The sequence below is a fragment of the Dendrobates tinctorius genome, unplaced genomic scaffold (genome assembly GCF_039654945.1).
Source record: "Dendrobates tinctorius isolate UK_male_01 unplaced genomic scaffold, ASM3965494v1 ptg000070l, whole genome shotgun sequence".
NCBI classification, from domain to species: domain Eukaryota; kingdom Metazoa; phylum Chordata; class Amphibia; order Anura; family Dendrobatidae; genus Dendrobates; species Dendrobates tinctorius.
In genome coordinates this window covers 46,204,098-46,221,041 of record NW_027361738.1, presented here as the reverse complement: position 1 = coordinate 46,221,041, position 16,944 = coordinate 46,204,098, and the positions used below count along the sequence as shown (strand labels likewise).

Sequence of the window (16,944 nt, the reverse complement as noted above, 5' to 3'; positions counted from 1 at the left end):
TGGTCTTACTCTTCGACTTGTTCCTTCTATTCTTCTGACCATGATGTCCTTATACAGTGATTGCTTTCTTCGTATGATGTCTCCAAAGTAGGCAAGTCGTAGCTTGATGATCTTTGCTTCTAATGACATGTCTGGCTTGATTTTGTTCCAAAATTGATTTGTTTGCTGTTCTTGCCATCCATGGTATTGATAACCTCCTTCTCCATCACCACATTTTGAAGGTGTCGATTCTTCTTCTGTTTTGATCCTTATTTGTTCTGATTAAAATTCTTCCATAAAGTGATAATTTTATGTGTGTTAAAAATATGAGAAGATCTTGCAATTACTGTTTGCTGTGTAATGCTAAAGTAATCAGACGCAGCATATTACAGCATTGTCCGGTATTGCTTCCTGGTCCCTTTGTTAAATATTTTCAGTGGACTCCTAAGTAAAAGATTGGCTCAAATCAGGAAATGTCTGCCGCCACTTTTTATACATGACAGGCCCTATAACACTAAAATGCTTGTTAAATACTGCGAGTTTTGGAAAAATAATTTCTGCAAATTGATTTACAATGAAGTCTCTGTGATTTTGTCAAATGGCCGGTATTTACTCACTAGAAAAAATCCCATTGCGAACGGATCCAAACGCATTACAGATTGCCCTAACAAGCTGTAATTTCCAAGTCAAGCGACCAGTGTAGTAAAAATGTCCCTGTGTATCATAAAGATTTAATGGCTCGTACGCTGCAGCCAAGTCATCATTTTCAGTTCATTAGGAGCATATTTAACATTTAAATTAGGCCTCGGTCGAGATTTATCACTAAGTCCATTTTGGAATTTGTAGCAGTAGTAACTCTTGTGGTGCCAATATGTCCTCTTATCTGTCTCTGACAGCATCTCGCCTAATAAAATAGGATTAAGGGTATGTAGACTACTGCAACTATTGTATCTACGTTGTAAAAAAAAAGGGAACCAACTTTCTGCTAAAAAAAATAATAAAAACGCATAAATCCTACTGTTTTGAGTATACAGCTCCTATGAAAACCTATGTGTCCCCATAGGAGCAGGCTACAAACAAACGCTGTATAGACTGATCAGCCAGGTTATGTATTGCTCCCCCATATTCCTACCGGTCTCCAGTGCTGCTATTCAGATATTTGTCTTCCTTACTGAGGATCTTACATTCCTTCTGGGGATTGGGTGTAGGGATTGGTTTGGTTTTGAGGGAAAATTTAAGCCGAAGCTTAGAGATGCCACTTTGATTTCTGGAGAAAGATTTTATTGCACTTTTTGTTGTTTTGGTCTGTACTTGTAACAAGTTCCTCTTTTTCAGATGTCCCATGCAGCCACTAGTGCCTTCTGTCGATCCATTAAACTTCAATGTGAGCTCTACCCCTCCAGAGAAGTGGCGATTTGTCTAGATCCCTACTGTGGACTGGGTTTTGTCCTATGGTGCCTCTGTAGGTACGTATTGTCCTTTATTGTCATTCCCACTTTTAGATGTCCTTCTATATGCTTTAAATTATATTTAGATTTTATTTCCTGAAATCTGTAATTCTATCAATGAAGACTTTAAATAGGATCTGTTACCTGATGTACTACTAAATAAATCTTTTAGACCTGATGAGGCTGGCATAATCATACTGTCAGAATAGCTGTAAAACCCTGACACTAAGCTTATTTATGAGTCCTGGACTCCTAAAATGCTCATTTTACTATCAGAGGTAAGAGTTAAAAAAAATTATACATCCCCTCTAACATGGATTTTCAAAGTAAGTACACCAGCCTAATGTGGTCTAAGAGATTTATTAGTAATGTGTTTAGTTAATATTGGGAAATCTGGTGAGAGATCAACTGTAGCAAAATAGATCAATGCAGATACTATTTTTTTCTATCACATAGGTTATAAATGTTAGATCAGTGGGTGTCTATCTTTAGGTGCCCTAGCTGAACCCTAGAATTTGATACCACTGTCAGGTATCATTCCTGAAAAGTTTCAGCAATTGGGCTAAGTTCCAATGGCCAGATTCCTACTGATTGAACATTTATCACTTAACCAGTGGGTGATAAATCTTTACAACTGCGATGCCCCGCTAAAGCTAAAATCATACGACCGAATTATCTCTCATCTGAGAAAATCAGTCCGATCATGCTGGTCCAGAGTGTGGTCCAGGATGAGAGAAAAAATTTCTCCATTTTCTCTATTCTGTTAGTCCGTGAAAATCTGACCACACTCTGACGTTATCCTAGTGTGATCCGATTTTTTGCACAGACTCATTGACTTACATGGTCAAGTGTTATCCGAATATCGAATGCAAATCTTACATGTTGTGATTTTTTTCCCTCGGACAGCGCCAGTCCGAGGAAAAAATTGGAAATATGTGCAGCCCCATAAAGATCATACTCGGACTGAAAATATGGTTGTCTGCACAAGACCTAATTATAGACCTTTAGTATGGTAGTTTTACCTTTAGCCCCTACCTTTTATTAATTTTACCATGTACAGATGTGTCCCGCCTCAACTTATCTATTGACTGAAGATATCCCCAGTTAAATGGGGTGTAGAGTTGAGCAGAAAGTTTCCCAGGTCTGTCAGCGCTACGTGGCCACCGGATCAGAGCACTGCGAACCTCCTCCTACCTAGTAAGCCACATGATGTCACAGGGGCTCACTAATCAGAATAGGCGCTAGATACGTTAGGAGGAGGTCCGCTGGGCTCTTGTCTAACAGCAATGTACTACCAATGTGGCCACTAGACCAGGGTCTTCCGAAAATGTTTGCTCAAATTTAGTGACAGGAGTTGACAAGCTTTGAGAAAGGAAAGAAAGGTTTGCTTTACTCTGTTGGACGTTACACACAAACATTTTTCTTCTCAAAACTCGTCATTTCTAGACACTTGTCTCAAACATGGATATCTTGAGTCAGACAGAAAGGTAAAGATGGACACAGTCGTGAAATTGCTGATATCTAAAGACTGGGGCATCTTCCAAAAGCAGAGTATACTAATAAGTTTCTATAGTCGTATTGTGAAAGTATTTTTGGAAGTGGCCTTCCCCTTTAAAGGGAACCTGTCACCCATATTTAGTGATATCATTTAAAGATGTCACTAAATTGTGTATTCCATAAGGATTCTATTCGGGCTTTTGACTCCCCCTGACCCCGCACTTTTGAGGCATAAATACCTTTTTTAGCTTGTTGGTGATGCATGCAAATCGCCGTGGTCCGGTCCGATGGGCGTGGCTTAGTGGTCTCCCCCCCCCCACCTCCTCGTCTTGCTTCACGCAATCTTCGTCTGTGAATACCACAGACGCCATTGGTTTCCGCGCTTGTGCAATGTAAAGGCCCCCGACGCCTGCGCAGTATGCTTTGCCCAACTGTGGGCGAAGCATATAATCGGTATTGCGCATGTGCCGGTATTTTCCAGCGCGGTCTATGCCCCGGAAGTCTTCACATGCAGGACACACTTGCGGTCTATGCCCCGGAAGTGTGTCCTGCATGTGAAGACTTCCGGGGCATAGACCGCACTGGAAAATACCGGCGCATGCGCAGTAGCGATTTTATGCTTTGCCCACAGCTGGGCAAAGCATGCTGCACAGGCGCCAGGGGCCTTTACATTGCGCAAGCGCGGAAACTAACGGCGTCTGTGGTATTCACAGACGAAGATTATGTGAAGCAAGCCGAGGAGGTGGGGGGAGAAGACCACTAAGCCACGCCCATCGGACCGGACCGCGGCGGTTTGCATGCATCACCAACAAGCTAAAAAAGGTATTTATGCCTCAAATGTGCGGGGTCGGGGGGAGTCAAAAGCCCGAATAGAATCCTTATGGAACGCACAATTTAGTGATATCGTTACATGATATCACTAAATATGGGTGACAGGTTCCCTTTAAAGTCTTTGCAGCATCATGAACTGTGTTTTCAGAGAACAAATCTAAAGCAAAAAAAACAAGCCCAACCTGAAAAAACTGACGTTTGTGCAAATTCATATATTCGGCATTGCTTATTACAGTCTCCTGTCTAGGAAATAAGAAACGATCTTAGATTAGTGCCATAAACTGGTGAGGAGGGTTTATTAGCCATGTACCGGTCACAGGAGTTTGCACAGTCAGCAGTGTTCATGTCATAAAATACTGCAGCCTGACTCCCAGCGCATGCTAATATGTCTCATGTCTTTACAGCGTATATTCAGGACACCAGTCTATTCTGATTCCTCCCTCAGAGCTGGAGATCAATCCTGCCTTGTGGCTTCTTGCTGTGAGTCAGTACAAAGTGAGAGACACATTTTGTTCCTACTCTGTAATGGAACTTTGTACCAAGGGACTTGGCTTGCAGACTGAATCCCTAAAGGTAACGAATGCATTTTGCCCCGAGGTATACTGTTTATTTCATGACTTCAGAAAGAAACATTAAAACATGTCTTATTTTTATGGATGGTGCATTAATTTTACATCTGCTGTTCTTCATCATCCCTTGGATAGAAGTATGTAGTTAATGCCAAGGGCAGATCAAAAAGCATAGAAGGACCAGGTTTAATAATAGTGTCAGTGAAAGTGCACAACTAATACCATCACACATAGTGCACATATAATAACATCACACATAGTGCACAACTAATACCATCACACACAGTGCACATCTATTAACATCACACATAGTGCACATCTATTAACATCACACGCAGGGCACATCTATTAACATCACACATAGTGCACATCTATTAACATCACACATAGTGCACAACTAATACCATCACACATAGTGCACATCTATTAACATCACACATAGTGCACATCTATTACCATCACACACAGTGCACATCTATTAACATCACACACAGTGCACATCTATTAACATCACACACAGGGCCCATCTAATACCATCACACACAGGGCACATCTATTAACATCACACATAGTGCACATCTATTAACATCACACATAGTGCACATCTATTAACATCACACACAGTGCACATCTATTAACATCACACACAGTGCACATCTAATACCATCACACACAGTGCACATCTATTAACATCACACACAGTGCACATCTATTAACATCACACACCGTGCACATCTAATACCATCACACACAGTGCACATCTATTAACATCACACATAGTGCACATCTATTAACATCACACATAGTTCACATCTAATACCATCACACACACTGCACATCTATTAACATCACACATAGTGCACATCTAAAACCATCACACACAGTGCACATCTATTAACATCACACACAGTGCACATCTATTAACATCACACACCGTGCACATCTAATACCATCACACACAGTGCACATCTATTAACATCACACATAGTGCACATCTATTAACATCACACATAGTTCACATCTAATACCATCACACACACTGCACATCTATTAACATCACACATAGTGCACATCTAAAACCATCACACACAGGGCACATCTATTAACATCACACATAGTGCACATCTATTAACATCACACAGTGCACATCTATTAACATCACACACAGTGCACATCTAATACCATCACACACAGTGCACATCTATTAACATCACACACAGTGCACATCTATTAACATCACACATAGTGCACATCTATTAACATCACACATAGTGCACATCTATTAACCTCACACACAGTGCACATCTAATACCATCACACACAGTGCACATCTAATACCATCACACACATTGCACATCTATTAACATCACACACAGTGCACATCTATTAACATCACACATAGTGCACATCTATTAACATCACACATAGTGGACATCTAATACCATCACACACAGGGCACATCTATTAACATCACACACAGTGCACATCTATTAACATCACACATAGTGCACATCTAATACCATCACACACAGTGCACATCTATTAACATCACACACAGTGCACATCTATTAACATCACACATAGTGCACATCTATTAACATCACACATAGTGCACATCTAATACCATCACACACAGTGCACATCTATTAACATCACACACAGTGCACATCTAATACCATCACACACAGTGCACATCTAATACCATCACACACAGTGCACATCTATTAACATCACACATAGTGCACAACTAATACCATCACACATAGTGCACATCTATTAACATCACACACAGTGCACATCTATTAACATCACACACAGGGCCCATCTAATACCATCACACACAGGGCACATCTATTAACATCACACATAGTGCACATCTATTAACATCACACATAGTGCACATCTATTAACATCACACACAGGGCCCATCTAATACCATCACACACAGGGCACATCTATTAACATCACACATAGTGCACATCTATTAACATCACACACAGGGCACATCTATTAACATCACACACAGTGCACATCTATTAACATCACACATAGTGCACATCTAATACCATCACACACAGTGCACATCTATTAACATCACACACAGTGCACATCTATTAACATCACACATAGTGCACATCTATTAACATCACACATAGTGCACATCTAATACCATCACACACAGTGCACATCTATTAACATCACACACAGTGCACATCTAATACCATCACACACAGTGCACATCTAATACCATCACACACAGTGCACATCTATTAACATCACACATAGTGCACAACTAATACCATCACACACAGTGCACATCTATTACCATCACACACAGTGCACATCTATTAACATCACACACAGGGCCCATCTAATACCATCACACACAGGGCACATCTATTAACATCACACATAGTGCACATCTATTAACATCACACATAGTGCACATCTATTAACATCACACACAGGTCCCATCTAATACCATCACACACAGGGCACATCTATTAACATCACACATAGTGCACATCTATTAACATCACACATAGTGCACATCTATTAACATCACACACAGTGCACATCTATTAACATCACACACAGTGCACATCTAATACCATCACACACAGTGCATATCTATTAACATCACACACAGTGCACATCTATTAACATCACACACAGTGCACATCTATTAACATCACACACCGTGCACATCTAATACCATCACACACAGTGGACATCTAATACCATCACACACAGTGCACATCTATTAACATCACACATAGTGCACATCTATTAACATCACACATAGTGCACATCTAATACCATCACACACACTGCACATCTATTAACATCACACATAGTGCACATCTAATACCATCACACACAGGGCACATCTATTAACATCACACATAGTGCACATCTATTAACATCACACACAGTGCACATCTATTAACATCACACATAGTGCACATCTAATACCATCACACACAGGGCACATCTATTAACATCACACACAGTGCACATCTATTAACATCACACATAGTGCACATCTAATACCATCACACACAGTGCACATCTATTAACATCACACACAGTGCACATCTATTAACATCACACATAGTGCACATCTATTAACATCACACATAGTGCACATCTAATACCATCACACACAGTGCACATCTATTAATATCACACATAGTGCACATCTATTAACATCACACACAGTGCACATCTAATACCATCACACACAGTGCACATCTAATACCATCACACACAGTGCACATCTATTAACATCACACATAGTGCACATCTAATACCATCACACACAGTGCACATCTATTAACATCACACATAGTGCACATCTAATACCATCACACACAGGGCACATCTATTAACATCACACAGTGCACATCTAATACCATCACACACAGTGCACATCTATTAACATCACACACAGTGCACATCTATTAACATCACACACAGTGCACATCTATTAACCTCACACACAGTGCACATCTATTAACATCACACACAGTGCACATCTAATACCATCACACACAGTGCACATCTAATACCATCACACACAGTGCACATCTAATACCATCACACACAGTGCACATCTATTAACATCACACATAGTGCACATCTAATACCATCACACACAGGGCACATCTATTAACATCACACACAGTGCACATCTAATACCATCACACACAGTGCACATCTAATACCATCACACACAGTGCACATCTATTAACATCACACATAGTGCACATCTAATACCATCACACACAGGGCACATCTATTAACATCACACAGTGCACATCTAATACCATCACACACAGTGCACATCTATTAACATCACACACAGTGCACATCTATTAACATCACACACAGTGCACATCTATTAACCTCACACACAGTGCACATCTATTAACATCACACACAGTGCACATCTAATACCATCACACACAGTGCACATCTAATACCATCACACACAGTGCACATCTAATACCATCACACACAGTGCACATCTATTAACATCACACATAGTGGACATCTAATACCATCACACACAGGGCACATCTATTAACATCACACACAGTGCACATCTAATACCATCACACACAGTGCACATCTAATACCATCACACACAGTGCACATCTATTAACATCACACACAGTGCACATCTATTAACATCACACATAGTGCACATCTATTAACATCACACATAGTGCACATCTAATACCATCACACACAGTGCACATCTATTAATATCACACATAGTGCACATCTATTAACATCACACACAGTGCACATCTAATACCATCACACACAGTGCACATCTATTAACATCACACATAGTGCACATCTAATACCATCACACACAGTGCACATCTATTAACATCACACATAGTGCACATCTAATACCATCACACACAGGGCACATCTATTAAAATCACACATAGTGCACATCTATTAACATCACACAGTGCACATCTAATACCATCACACACAGTGCACATCTATTAACATCACACACAGTGCACATCTATTAACATCACACACAGTGCACATCTATTAACCTCACACACAGTGCACATCTATTAACATCACACACAGTGCACATCTAATACCATCACACACAGTGCACATCTAATACCATCACACACAGTGCACATCTATTAACATCACACATAGTGCACATCTATTAACATCACACATAGTGCACATCTAATACCATCACACACAGGGCACATCTATTAACATCACACATAGTGCACATCTATTAACATCACACAGTGCACATCTAATACCATCACACACAGTGCACATCTATTAACATCACACACAGTGCACATCTATTAACATCACACATAGTGCACATCTAATACCATCACACACAGTGCACATCTATTAACATCACACACAGTGCACATCTATTAACATCACACATAGTGCACATCTATTAACATCACACATAGTGCACATCTATTAACCTCACACACAGTGCACATCTAATACCATCACACACAGTGCACATCTAATACCATCACACACAGTGCACATCTATTAACATCACACACAGTGCACATCTATTAACATCACACACAGTGCACATCTATTAACATCACACATAGTGAACATCTAATACCATCACACACAGGGCACATCTATTAACATCACACACAGTGCACATCTATTAACATCACACATAGTGCACATCTAATACCATCACACACAGTGCACATCTATTAACATCACACACAGTGCACATCTATTAACATCACACATAGTGCACATCTATTAACATCACACATAGTGCACATCTAATACCATCACACACAGTGCACATCTATTAACATCACACACAGTGCACATCTAATACCATCACACACAGTGCACATCTAATACCATCACACACAGTGCACATCTATTAACATCACACATAGTGCACAACTAATACCATCACACATAGTGCACATCTATTAACATCACACATAGTGCACATCTATTACCATCACACACAGTGCACATCTATTAACATCACACACAGGGCCCATCTAATACCATCACACACAGGGCACATCTATTAACATCACACATAGTGCACATCTATTAACATCACACATAGTGCACATCTATTAACATCACACACAGGGCCCATCTAATACCATCACACACAGGGCACATCTATTAACATCACACATAGTGCACATCTATTAACATCACACATAGTGCACATCTATTAACATCACACACAGTGCACATCTATTAACATCACACACAGTGCACATCTAATACCATCACACACAGTGCATATCTATTAACATCACACACAGTGCACATCTATTAACATCACACACAGTGCACATCTATTAACATCACACACCGTGCACATCTAATACCATCACACACAGTGGACATCTAATACCATCACACACAGTGCACATCTATTAACATCACACATAGTGCACATCTATTAACATCACACATAGTGCACATCTAATACAATCACACACACTGCACATCTATTAACATCACACATAGTGCACATCTAATACCATCACACACAGGGCACATCTATTAACATCACACACAGTGCACATCTATTAACATCACACACAGTGCACATCTATTAACATCACACATAGTGCACATCTAATACCATCACACACAGGGCACATCTATTAATATCACACACAGTGCACATCTATTAACATCACACATAGTGCACATCTAATACCATCACACACAGTGCACATCTATTAACATCACACACAGTGCACATCTATTAACATCACACATAGTGCACATCTATTAACATCACACATAGTGCACATCTAATACCATCACACACAGTGCACATCTATTAATATCACACATAGTGCACATCTATTAACATCACACACAGTGCACATCTAATACCATCACACACAGTGCACATCTAATACCATCACACACAGTGCACATCTAATACCATCACACACAGTGCACATCTAATACCATCACACACAGTGCACATCTATTAACATCACACATAGTGCACATCTAATACCATCACACACAGGGCACATCTATTAAAATCACACATAGTGCACATCTATTAACATCACACAGTGCACATCTAATACCATCACACACAGTGCACATCTATTAACATCACACACAGTGCACATCTATTAACATCACACACAGTGCACATCTATTAACCTCACACACAGTGCACATCTATTAACATCACACACAGTGCACATCTAATACCATCACACACAGTGCACATCTAATACCATCACACACAGTGCACATCTATTAACATCACACACAGTGCACATCTATTAACATCACACATAGTGCACATCTATTAACATCACACATAGTGCACATCTAATACCATCACACACAGTGCACATCTATTAACATCACACACAGTGCACATCTATTAACATCACACATAGTGCACATCTATTAACATCACACACAGTGCACATCTATTAACATCACACACAGTGCACATCTAATACCATCACACACAGTGCACATCTAATACCATCACACACAGTGCACATCTATTAACATCACACACAGTGCACATCTATTAACATCACACATAGTGCACATCTAATACCATCACACACAGTGCACATCTATTAACATCACACACAGTGCACATCTATTAACATCACACATAGTGCACATCTATTAACATCACACACAGTGCACATCTATTAACATCACACACAGTGCACATCTAATACCATCACACACAGTGCACATCTAATACCATCACACACAGTGCACATCTATTAACATCACACACAGTGCACATCTATTAACATCACACACAGTGCACATCTAATACCATCACACACAGTGCACATCTAATACCATCACACACAGTGCACATCTAATACCATCACACACAGTGCACATCTATTAACATCACACATAGTGCACATCTATTAACATCACACACAGTGCACATCTATTAACATCACACACAGTGCACATCTATTAACATCACACATAGTGCACATCTAATACCATCACACACAGTGCACATCTATTAACATCACACACAGTGCACATCTATTAACATCACACATAGTGCACATCTATTAACATCACACATAGTGGACATCTAATACCATCACACACAGGGCACATCTATTAACATCACACACAGTGCACATCTATTAACATCACACATAGTGCACATCTAATACCATCACACACAGTGCACATCTATTAACATCACACACAGTGCACATCTATTAACATCACACATAGTGCACATCTATTAACATCACACATAGTGCACATCTAATACCATCACACACAGTGCACATCTATTAATATCACACATAGTGCACATCTATTAACATCACACACAGTGCACATCTAATACCATCACACACAGTGCACATCTAATACCATCACACACAGTGCACATCTATTAACATCACACATAGTGCACATCTATTAACATCACACATAGTGCACATCTAATACCATCACACACAGGGCACATCTATTAACATCACACATAGTGCACATCTATTAACATCACACAGTGCACATCTAATACCATCACACACAGTGCACATCTATTAACATCACACACATTGCACATCTATTAACATCACACACAGTGCACATCTATTAACATCACACATAGTGCACATCTAATACCATCACACACAGGGCACATCTATTAACATCACACACAGTGCACATCTATTAACATCACACATAGTGCACATCTATTAACATCACACACAGTGCACATCTATTAACATCACACACAGTGCACATCTATTAACATCACACACAGTGCACATCTATTAACATCACACATAGTGCACATCTATTAACATCACACACAGTGCACATCTATTAACATCACACACAGGGCACATCTAATACCATCACACACAGTGCACATCTATTAACATCACACATAGTGCACATATATTAACATTACACACAGTGCACATCTAATACCATCACACACAGTGCACATCTAATACCATCACACACAGTGCACATCTATTAACATCACACACAGTGCACATCTATTAACATCACACATAGTGCACATCTATTAACATCACACATAGTGCACATCTATTAACATCACACACAGTGCACATCTAATACCATCACACACAGTGCACATCTAATACCATCACACACAGTGCACATCTATTAACATCACACACAGTGCACATCTATTAACATTACACATAGTGCACATCTATTAACATCACACACAGTGCACATCTATTAACATCACACACAGTGCACATCTAATACCATCACACACAGTGCACATCTATTAACATCACACATAGTGCACATCTATTAACATTACACATAGTGCACATCTATTAACATCACACACAGTGCACATATATTAACATTACACACAGTGCACATCTAATACCATCACACACAGTGCACATCTAATACCATCACACACAGTGCACATCTATTAACATCACACACAGTGCACATCTATTAACATTACACATAGTGCACATCTATTAACATCACACACAGTGCACATCTATTAACATCACACACAGTGCACATCTAATACCATCACACACAGTGCACATCTATTAACATCACACATAGTGCACATCTATTAACATCACACACAGTGCACATCTAATACCATCACACACAGTGCACATCTAATACCATCACACACAGTGCACATCTAATACCATCTCACACAGTGCACATCTATTAACATCACACATAGTGCACATCTATTAACATCACACATAGTGCACATCTAATACCATCACACACAGTGCACATCTAATACCATCACACACAGTGCACATCTATTAACATCACACACAGGGCACATCTAATACCATCACACACAGTGCACATCTAATACCATCACACACAGTGCACATCTAATACCATCACACACAGGGCACATCTACTAACATCACACACAGTGCACATCTATTAACATCACACACAGGGCACATCTAATACCATCACACATAGTGCACATCTATTAACATTACACATAGTGCACATCTATTAACATTACACACAGTGCACATCTAATACCATCACACATAGTGCACATCTATTAACATTACACACAGTGCACATCTAATACCATCACACATAGTGCACATCTATTAACATTACACACAGTGCACATCTAATACCATCACACACAGGGCACATCTACTAACATCACACACAGTGCACATCTAATACCATCACACACAGTGCACATCTAATACCATCACACACAGTGCACATCTATTAACATTACACACAGTGCACATCTAATACCATCACACACAGTGCACATCTAATACCATCACACACAGTGCACATCTATTAACATCACACACAGTGCACATCTAATAACATCACACACAGTGCACATCTATTAACATCACACACAGGGCACATCTATTAACATCACACACAGGGCACATCTAATACCATCACACACAGTGCACATCTATTAACATCACACATAGTGCACATCTATTAACATTACACACAGTGCACATCTAATACCATCACACACAGTGCACATCTAATACCATCACACACAGTGCACATCTATTAACATCACACACAGTGCACATCTAATACCATCACACACAGTGCACATCTATTAACATCACACACAGTGCACATCTAATACCATCACACACAGTGCACATCTATTAACATCACACATAGTGCACATCTAATACCATCACACACAGTGCACATCTATTAACATTACACACAGTGCACATCTAATACCATCACACACAGTGCACATCTATTAACATCACACATAGTGCACATCTATTAACATTACACACAGTGCACATCTAATACCATCACACACAGTGCACATCTATTAACATCACACACAGTGCACATCTAATACCATCACACACAGTGCACATCTATTAACATCACACACAGTGCACATCTAATACCATCACACACAGTGCACATCTAATACCATCACACACAGGGCACATCTACTAACATCACACACAGTGCACATCTATTAACATCACACACAGTGCACATCTATTAACATCACACACAGGGCACATCTAATACCATTACACACAGTGCACATCTATTAACATCACACACAGTGCACATCTATTAACATCACACACAGGGCACATCTAATACCATTACACACAGTGCACATCTATTAACATCACACATAGTGCACATCTATTAACATCACACATAGTGCACATCTATTAACATTACACACAGTGCACATCTAATACCATCACACACAGTGCACATCTAATACCATCACACACAGTGCACATCTAATACCATCACACACAGTGCACATCTATTAACATCACACACAGTGCACATCTAATACCATCACACACAGTGCACATCTATTAACATCACACACAGTGCACATCTAATACCATCACACACAGTGCACATCTATTAACATCACACATAGTGCACATCTAATACCATCACACACAGTGCACATCTATTAACATTACACACAGTGCACATCTAATACCATCACACACAGTGCACATCTATTAACATCACACATAGTGCACATCTATTAACATTACACACAGTGCACATCTAATACCATCACACACAGTGCACATCTATTAACATCACACACAGTGCACATCTAATACCATCACACACAGTGCACATCTATTAACATCACACACAGTGCACATCTAATACCATCACACACAGTGCACATCTAATACCATCACACACAGGGCACATCTACTAACATCACACACAGTGCACATCTATTAACATCACACACAGTGCACATCTATTAACATCACACACAGGGCACATCTAATACCATTACACACAGTGCACATCTATTAACATCACACACAGTGCACATCTATTAACATCACACACAGGGCACATCTAATACCATTACACACAGTGCACATCTATTAACATCACACATAGTGCACATCTATTAACATCACACATAGTGCACATCTATTAACATTACACACAGTGCACATCTAATACCATCACACACAGTGCACATCTATTAACATCACACATAGTGCACATCTATTAACATTACGCACAGTGCACATCTAATACCATCACACACAATGCACATCTATTAACATCACACATAGTGCACATCTATTAACATCACACATAGTGCACATCTAATACCATCACACACAGGGCACATCTATTAACATCACACACAGTGCACATCTAATACCATCACACACAGTGCACATCTAATACCATCACACACAGGGCACATCTATTAACATCACACACAGTGCACATCTAATACCATCACACACAGTGCACATCTAATACCATCACACACAGTGCACATCTATTAACATTACACATAGTGCACATCTATTAACATTACACACAGTGCACATCTAATACCATCACACACAGTGCACATCTAATACCATCACACACAGTGCACATCTATTAACATTACACACAGTGCACATCTAATACCATCACACACAGTGCACATCTATTAACATTACACACAGTGCACATCTAATACCATCACACACAGTGCACATCTAATACCATCACACACAGTGCACATCTATTAACATCACACACAGTGCACATCTAATACCATCACACACAGTGCACATCTATTAACATCACACACAGGGCACATCTATTAACATCACACACAGGGCACATCTAATACCATCACACACAGTGCACATCTATTAACATCACACATAGTGCACATCTATTAACATTACACACAGTGCACATCTAATACCATCACACACAGTGCACATCTAATACCATCACACACAGTGCACATCTATTAACATCACACACAGTGCACATCTAATACCATCACACACAGTGCACATCTATTAACATCACACACAGTGCACATCTATTAACATCACACACACTGCACATCTATTAACATCACACATAGTGCACATCTATTAACATCACACACAGTGCACATCTAATACCATCACACACAGTGCACATCTAATACCATCACACACAGTGCACATCTATTAACATCACACATAGTGCACATCTATTAACATCACACATAGTGCACATCTAATACCATCACACAC

General features: G+C 39.7%; 1 protein-coding gene across 8 annotated transcripts in view; it reads left to right on the top strand.

The window, feature by feature from the left end:
* The window catches only part of DIP2C (disco interacting protein 2 homolog C), a 535,770-nt gene that overhangs the window by 451,366 nt on the left and 67,460 nt on the right, over positions 1-16,944 (top strand). For all 8 annotated transcript variants that reach the window (XM_073581626.1, XM_073581624.1, XM_073581625.1 and 5 more), the window contains 2 exons: positions 1,315-1,445; positions 4,160-4,328. In XM_073581626.1, the coding sequence (XP_073437727.1) occupies positions 1,315-1,445; positions 4,160-4,328 (300 nt within the window). The remainder of the gene's footprint in view (positions 1-1,314; positions 1,446-4,159; positions 4,329-16,944) is intronic.